At 39.3% G+C, this 8,464-nt stretch overlaps 1 protein-coding gene across 1 annotated transcript in view; it reads left to right on the forward strand.

Moving 5' to 3' along the window:
• Nucleotides 1–4,682, forward strand: part of LOC104985298 (arylacetamide deacetylase-like 2) — a 26,507-nt gene extending 21,825 nt beyond the window's left edge. The window contains exons 4-5 of the mRNA XM_010835389.1: nt 662–833; nt 4,080–4,682. Coding sequence (XP_010833691.1) covers nt 662–833; nt 4,080–4,682 — 775 coding nt within the window. The remainder of the gene's footprint in view (nt 1–661; nt 834–4,079) is intronic.
• Nucleotides 4,683–8,464: the final 3,782 nt, after the last annotated feature.

Raw genomic sequence — 8,464 nt, forward strand, 5'->3', positions numbered from 1 at the left:
ATATATATATATATATATATATACAGTGTACAGTTGGGTGCATTAACAGATGCTCTAATAATTTGCCTTAGAATGACATTTACAGCTGTCACGCAAGATCACTTACTATACTTAAATATTTATTTTGAATTGTGTTTTCAGGTCATATGCAAGCTCATACTCATGTACTCAGCTTATGATACAAATTCTGATAACAGAATTCTATTCTGTAGAATTTTTACCTAGATAAATTTCTAATATGACACCTATAAATCATTTTCTCTCAGATTTGGTGCTTTTAAAATCTAGTGTGCACTCCCAAGAATGATTGTAAAAATGTTAGTCACCAACTCCATAGAGAATCTGATAAATCTTACACAGCATGTCTCTTTGATTGCACTTTTGCTGAAAAATTTACATACAATTTTATGAGTATAAAGACTGAATCCTGATCTCTTTCATCTCCCATAGAACCCAATATTTTAAAAACGTTCTACAAGAATCTACATTTTATTTTAAAAACAGAAGTTAGTAGGAAGTCCAGGTATGACTGGTGAAACTAAAGATTCAAAGTAGGGCCAATTTTGTTCTCTGGACCTGCTGATTAAATTGAGAGATACGTGGATATATGCAACTGAAGTTTAATCCTATATGCTTTGTTTCTTTTCTTTTTTTTCTGAAGCCCTAGACTAGCTCCTGAATATCCATTTCCAGTTCCCTATGAGGATGTTGTTTCTGTGGTCAAATATTTTCTACATGATAAAATCCTTGCAAAATATGGAGTGGACCCCAATCGAATTTGTATTTCAGGTGATAGTTCTGGGGGTACACTTGCAGCAGGAGTGGCTCAACTGGTAAGCTGTATGTGTTATATGTTATACATATTTATAACACATACACACATGCTATAACTCTAACACAAAATCACTTTCTTTGGTAGGATATTTTTAATGGTTTTATATTTCAAGCTGTTAAGTGGAATAAATAGAAAAAACCCTCCTGTCCTTTTACATAGTTTTACCATTAGACAATGTGGCTTTAGCAGCATTGAGGAAAAGTGACATATAATACTAAATAAGGCTTTTAATTTTGAAGGAAATTTTGAAGGAAACAGAAAAATGTCTAGGAACTACTGTTTAATATGACAAGGGATTTTTTGTTCTCCTTAGGTATTGTAGTTCATGTATTTCAGTGGAATGCTAGCAGACAACATTTGGGCCACAAGACATGCTTGCTTGGAAGAATCACTACTGTAATAAAGAAAATGGTCTATGTTAAAACCATTGCTGTGTGCAGTTAAATAATAGTTGTCCCCAATAACTATTACAGTTGAAAAATGAATTCAGTACAATAGATAATTTTTAACCCCAAAAGTAAATTTTATGGAGCAAAACTAACATAAGAAGAAGGATACCTACCAGTAAAACCAGCAGGCTCTTCTAACTCCTCTTGTATGACTTTGCTACTAGCCTGAGAAAGTATTGGTTGAGCTTCTGTCATTTTTGTTTTTGGGTTGCTGTTGTTTCTTCCACTCTGCTTATGACATAAGCCAGTTGATTTAGAAAATAATCTGTATGGAGGACACTGGGAAGGGATCAAGGGCATAAGAGAGATTGTTAGACAAATTTGTTTTTCTTCATTGTCTTTTTGAAACCATGCCCCCATTATACCTTGAGTGTATAGTTTGCAGTTGGTTGGATATCACGTTCCCTTCTGAGGTTCTACTGGGGTTAATTTCAATTAATTCTTATTTTGTATGTCAGTTACTTCTGGGAGGGGTTAAGATTAAGAAACACCCTCCAGAAACAGCCTTTCATGTGGAGTGGCAACTGGTATATTCATTTCTACAGATGTCACTATTGAGGCTGTTGGTCTGGGGTTAGGCACCTCACATTACTTGTAAGTTTTCTTCTTTAGAGTGTAGGAGTAAAATCAAAAGAAAGGAAAATATACAGTGGCTCATCTCACCCCATGATTGAGATATTAGGATGCTTCTTATTTCTGTAAGAAAGAAAAACTTCAAATACAATGCTCTATGTCTTTTTTTGCCCTTCAAATTTTCATTAATTACTATGCTTATTGGAGAAAGCAAAGGCACCCCACTCCAGTACTCTTGCCTGGAAAACCCCATGGACAGAGGAGCCTGGTGGGCTGCAGTCCATGGGGTCGCTGAGCGACTTCACTTTCACTTTTCACTTTCATGCATTGGAGAAGGAAATGGCAACCCCCTCCAGTGTTCTTGCCTGGAGAATCCCAGGGACAGGGGAGCCTGGTGGGCTGCCATCTCTGGGGTTGCAAAGAGTCGGACACAACTGAAGCAACTTAGCACACATAGCACTATGCTTATTTCCTACCACACTACACTGTTTTCTCCAAAAGATAAGCTGTTTATTGTGCATGTGTGTGCTCAGTCACTTCAGTCATATATGATTCTTTGTGGCCCCATGGGCTCTAACACACTAGGTTCCACTGTCCATGGAAGTTTCCTGCAAGAATACTGAGGTGGGTTGCCATTTCCTACTCCAGGGGATCTTCCTGACCCAGAGATCAAACCCATGTCTCTTGTGTCTCCTGCAATGAAGGCAAATTCTTTATCACTAGTGCCACTGTACTGTTTTTTCCAAAAGACAAGTTGTATGTTAGGAATATTTTTTTTAACTTGATCGAACTCCATTTGAATTTAGTTAATATGTGAGTTTGGGCAATGATATTCTATTATTACATTCATTATTTCTTCTCAGGTTACTGAGGGTCAGATTTTTCAGTATAGACTACTTGTCCATAGGAATTACATAATTATTTTTTTATTTGGTTGTCATATGTGAGTAAACTTGTGTGTGAATCATTATTGATGAAAGTGGCATGACACTTTTTAAAGCACTCAAAGTATAACTTACTTCAGTTCAGTTGCTCAGTCGTGTCCAACTCTTTGCAACCCTATAAATCGCAGCACGCCAGGCCTCCCTGTCCATCACCAACTCCTGGAGTTCACTCAGACTCACGTCCATCGAGTCAGTGATGCCATCCAGCCATCTCATCCTCTGTCGTCCCCTTCTCGTCTTGCCCCCAATCCCTCCCAGCATCAGAGTCTTTTCCAATGAGTCAACTCTTTGCATGAGGTGGCCGAAGTACTGGAGTTTCAGCTTTAGCATCATTCCTTCCAAAGAAATCCCAGGGCTGATCTCCTTCAGAATGGGCTGGTTGGATCTCCTTGCAGTTCAAGGGACTCTCAAGAGTCTTCTCCAACACCACAGTTCAAAAGCATCAATTCTTTGGTGCTCAGCTTTCTTCACAGTCAAACTCTCACATCCGTACATGACCACTGGAAAAACCACAGCCTTGACTAGACAGAACTTTGTTGGAAAAGTAATGTCTGTGCTCTTCAATATGCTATCTAGGTTGGTCATAACTTTTCTTTCAAGGAGTAAGCGTCTTTTAATTTCACGGCTGCAGTCACCATCTGCAGTGACTTTGGAGCCCAAAAATATAAAGTCTGACACTGTTTCCACTGTTTCCCCATCTATTTCCCATGAAGTGATGGGACCGGATGCCATGATCTTAGTTTTCTGAAAGTTGAGCTTTAAGCCAACATTTTCACTCTCCTCTTTCACTTTCATCAAGAGGCTCTTCAGTTCCTCTTCACTTTCTGCCATAAGGGTGGTGTCATCTGCATATCTGAGGTTATTGATATTTCTAACTGCTGCGAAGTCGCTTCAGTCGTGTCTGACTCTGTGTGAACCCAGAGACAGCAGACCACCAGGCTCTGCCGTCCCTGGGATTCTCCAGGCAAGAACACTGGAGTGGGTTGCCATTTCCTTCTCCAATGCATGAAAGTGAAAAGTGAAAGGGAAGTCGCTTAGTCATGTCCGACTCTTAGCAACCCCATGGACTGCAGCCCTCCAGACTTCTCCATCCATGGGATTTTCCATGCAAAAGTACTGGAGTGGGGTGCCATTTCCTTCTCCAATATTTCTAACTATGAGGTACTATATTATTCTTATAATTATTTACATAAGAGCTGATATGATGGGAGGAAAGCTTCCTACTCCTATAGCTTGGAAGGCTTGGACTCATTCACATTTTATTGTGTCTTTTTTCAGATACAGAATGATCCAGAATTCAAAAATAAACTGAAAGCACAAGCTTTAATTTACCCTGGCTTACAGCTAGTTGATATCTCTATGCCATCTCACCGAGAAAATGAGCATGGTCCACTTCTGTCACGGAAACTGGCAATCAAACTTGCATGCCTATATTTTACCCGGGATAAAGCACTCCCCCAGGCAATGATGAAAAATCAACACATGCCTTATGGATCAATGCATCTGTTCAAGTTGGTAAACTGGAGCACCTTCCTTCCTGAGAAGTACAAGAAAAACCATGTATATACTGAACCAATTATTGGAAAACTTAACCCTTCATATTCAATACTTTTGGATAGTAGGTTATCACCCTTGGCAGCCAATGATTCCCAGTTGCGAAATCTGCCCTTAACTTACATCCTCACCTGTGAACATGATATTCTAAGAGATGATGGACTTATGTATGTCTTACGACTTCAAAATGTTGGAGTTAAAGTTTCTCATGACCATATGGAGGATGGAATCCATGGAGCTTTATCATTCATGGCTGCACCAGTTTACTTAAAATTAGGCATTAGAATAAAAGATAAGTATATTAATTGGCTAGAAGAAAATCTGTAAGTAGTACATATAACTAACTAGCTAATCAGTGTTATAGTGCAAAGGCTATGTTTTGAGATTTGTGAATTTAAGTGACAATATGATGTTAGTTTTGATCAATCAAGGTTTAAATCAAAGCATAATTATTGTGTATCTTTGAAAAAAATTAATTTCCCTAATCTTAGATCTTGCTAAAAGGAAGACATATTTATCCTAATAAATGTCATTTATTCAGTGTGATACATGTTAAATATTCACCAATTTCATAATGAAGTATAAAAATAAGTATGATTATAAGCAACATACACATCATAGTTTCCGACAGGAATGGTAATGGTGAGTGAGAAGTAATTTTAAGAAAGAAAAATTGCAATGGCTTTTAGATGGGGTTGGGAAGTAATACCTTTCAAGCTTTTTTATTTTTATTATTTAGTGGTCTGTACATTAATTTTATCCTCTCTGTGTAAATCATTAGTTTTCTTTTACTCACACAAAATCTGCTTTCAGACATATTGCTAGCCTTCTTTGCTGATAGAGGGAAAAGGCCAACATCTAAACTGTAAATCCTTTAAAAGCCTAAATTTTTAGCCCTTACTCAAATGTTTAGAAACATCAACCCAGAAGATAGATGAGTTACTACACTGATTTCTATGTACTGATTATCCAAGATGTTCCCTCACCAATTGTACATTGCTGTAAGTATTGGGTATTCTATTATTTTGAACTTCTGGGGTCATACATTTATCTTCACAGAAAGCTATATAACTACAAAAATATTTAACTGATGATATCTGGACCTATGGACTCTCCAGTGATAATGGGGTCCACACTCATGTTAATCTAGATGAACCTCACGACTAAAATTCATTCCCATTGCTGTTGCTGCTAAGTCGCTTCAGTCGTGTCTGACTCTGTGCGACCCCATAGACGGAAGCCCACCAGCCTCCCCCATCCCTGGGATTCTCCAGGCAAGAACACTGGAGTGGGTTGCCATTTCCTTCTCCAATGCATGAAAGTCAAAAGAGAAAGTGAAGTCGCTCAGTCATGTCTGACTCTTAGCGACCCCATGGACTGCAGCCTACCAGGCTCCATTGTCCATGGATTTTCCAGGCAAGAGTACTGGAGTGGGATGCCATTGCCTTCTCCATAATTCCCATTAGGACACTTCATAAACAGTGTCTCCTTTTCTGAAGTCCCTGTGATGCTACTCTTTGCATGCTATTGTTAGTTCTGTGTCTTTTTATTAAACTGAGTAAATTTGGTGCTGTATAAGTGTAATTGTGTTTGTTCATTTGTTTGAGAATCTAATCCCCAAACACATTGCTTGAGTCTACAGCTGCATTATTTGCTTTTTGGTCATCTCAGCACCTAATCTGTTCTCCAATCTCCTAACATATTCCACCATATTAAGCTCTTCCCTGAAATCCAAACACTAAACTATTACATCAGGACCCATGAGTATAGACTATTATGTTTTCATTGGTATTTGTTGTCTCATCACATGCATGAAATAACATCTTACTCAACAATCATCTAGTTGTGTTTTTTATAAAAGAGACACTGTTCAAAGATACTGTCTTCAGATCAGATCAGATCAGTCACTCAGTCCTGTCTGACTCTGCGAGACCATGAATCGCAGCACGCCAGGCCTCCCTGTCCATCACCAACTCCTGGAGTTCACCCAAACTCACGTCCATCGAGTCGGTGATGCCATCCAGCCATCTCATCCTCTGTCGTCCCCTTCTCGTCTTGCCCCCAATCCCTCCCAGCATCAGAGTCTTTGCATGAGGTGGCCAAAGTATTGGAGTTTCAGCACAGCATCAGTCCCTCCAATGAACACCCAGGACTGGTCTCCTTTAGGATGGACTGGTTGGATCTCCTTGCAGTCCAAGGGACTCTCAAGAGTCTTCTCCAACACCACAGTTCAAAAGCATCAATTCTTCAGCGCTCAGCCTTCTTCACAGTCCAACTCTCACATCCATACATGACCACAGGAAAAACCATAGCCTTGACTAGACAGACCTTTGTTGGCAAAGTAATGTCTCTGCTTTTGAATATGCTATCTACGTTGGTCATAACTTTCCTTCTCAGATGAAAAAAAAAAATTGCTTGCCTGAATTAATCATTGGAATCATGTGAATCTTTGTGGTTCAAGATTTATTTTGTAAACATCATTATTTACATTAATTATAAAACTTAACATAAAGCTTATAGCTGTCAGTATTACAAACCATTAAGTTAATATGTAAATACTACAGTGACTAACATGTGATTATTGAGGAAAGGAAGGTCTGTGGAATTGAAGACAATTTTTAAACTAAGAAAAATTTATGACCCATGCAGATATAAAAATCCAGATATGTTAAAGACTATATTTTAATTCAATTCAATCAGTAAGCAAACCAAGCCACTGTTATAACTCATACAAAAGATAATTCAGAGGACCGATATAACAAAAAGACGTCAAAGACAATGAGCAATAGAGGGTGTGCTTAACGTAGACAATGCATAGTTGTAAAGTATTTCAAAGACCAGATAATGTACAGAAACACAAAGATGACACAGAAGAAAGAAGATCTCTTTCTTCTAGGCAACACAGAAGATCAGTTTTTTATTGAAGTACATTTATTTTTTCTTTAGTGGAAAGAAGGACAAGATGAGAGTAAATTTCTCAACACTCAACACAAAGCATCAGAACAATTTGCTATGTGAATTATATCTGTAGTTATAGAGCTATATCAATGAGCCAATTAAAGAGCTTTAGGAGAGGGTGTTAGACATTTTTTGGGCTCCAAAATCACTGCAGATGGTGATTGAAGCCACAAAATTAAGAGATGCTTACTCCTTGGAAGGAAAGTTATGACCAACCCACTCCATTGTTCTTGCCTGGAGAATCCCAGGGACGGGAGAGCCTGGTGGGCTGCCATCTCTGGGGTTGCACAGAGTCAGACAGGACTGAAGCAACTTAGCAGCAGCAGCAGCAGCAGAAAACATATTCAAAAGCAGAGACATTACTTTGCTAACAAAGGTCCATCTAGTCAAGACTATGGTTTCTCCAGTAGTCATGTATGGATGTGAGAGTTGGACTGTGAAGAAGGCTGAGCGCCGAAGAATTGATGCTTTTGAAGTGTGGTGTTGGAGAAGACTCTTGAGAGTCCCTTGGACTGCAAGGAGATCCAACCAGTCCATTCTAAAGGAGATCAGTCCTGGGTGTTCTTTGGAAGGAATGATGCTAAAGATGAAACTCCAATACTTTGGCCACCTCATGCGAAGAGTTGACTCTTTGGAAAAGACTCTGATGCTGGGAGGGATTGGGGGCAGGAGAAGAAGAGGATGACAGAGGATGAGATGGCTGGATGGCATCACCGAATAGATGGACATGAGTTTGAGTGAACTCCGGGAGTTGGTGATGGACAGGGAGGCCTGGCGTGCTGCAATTCATGGGGTCGCAAAGAGTCGGACAGTATGAGCAACTGAACTGAACTGAACTGAGGAGAGGGGGAGAATCAAGATGGCAGAGGAGTAGAAAGTAAAATCACCTCCTTCCACAGAAACATTGAAAATACAAATGGAAAGATTCACACAGAACAGCTACTGAACATTGACAGAAGACCTCAGATCTCTGAAAAGACGAGAAAACTTCCATGTAATCAGGAAAGAACCAAAGGAAGAAAGAAAAGAAGTAATCAGTACTGTGCCCCAGGGAGGCAGCTGTGAAGGAGGAAAGGTTCCCACTGCTCTGGAAGTCTTCTTATCAGCAAGGAGATCAGCCTGGACAGATGGGGAATTTCAGAGCCTTAAAG

The sequence above is a fragment of the Bison bison genome, unplaced genomic scaffold (genome assembly GCF_000754665.1).
Source record: "Bison bison bison isolate TAMUID 2011002044 unplaced genomic scaffold, Bison_UMD1.0 scf7180017864042, whole genome shotgun sequence".
Taxonomy (NCBI): Eukaryota; Metazoa; Chordata; class Mammalia; order Artiodactyla; family Bovidae; genus Bison; species Bison bison.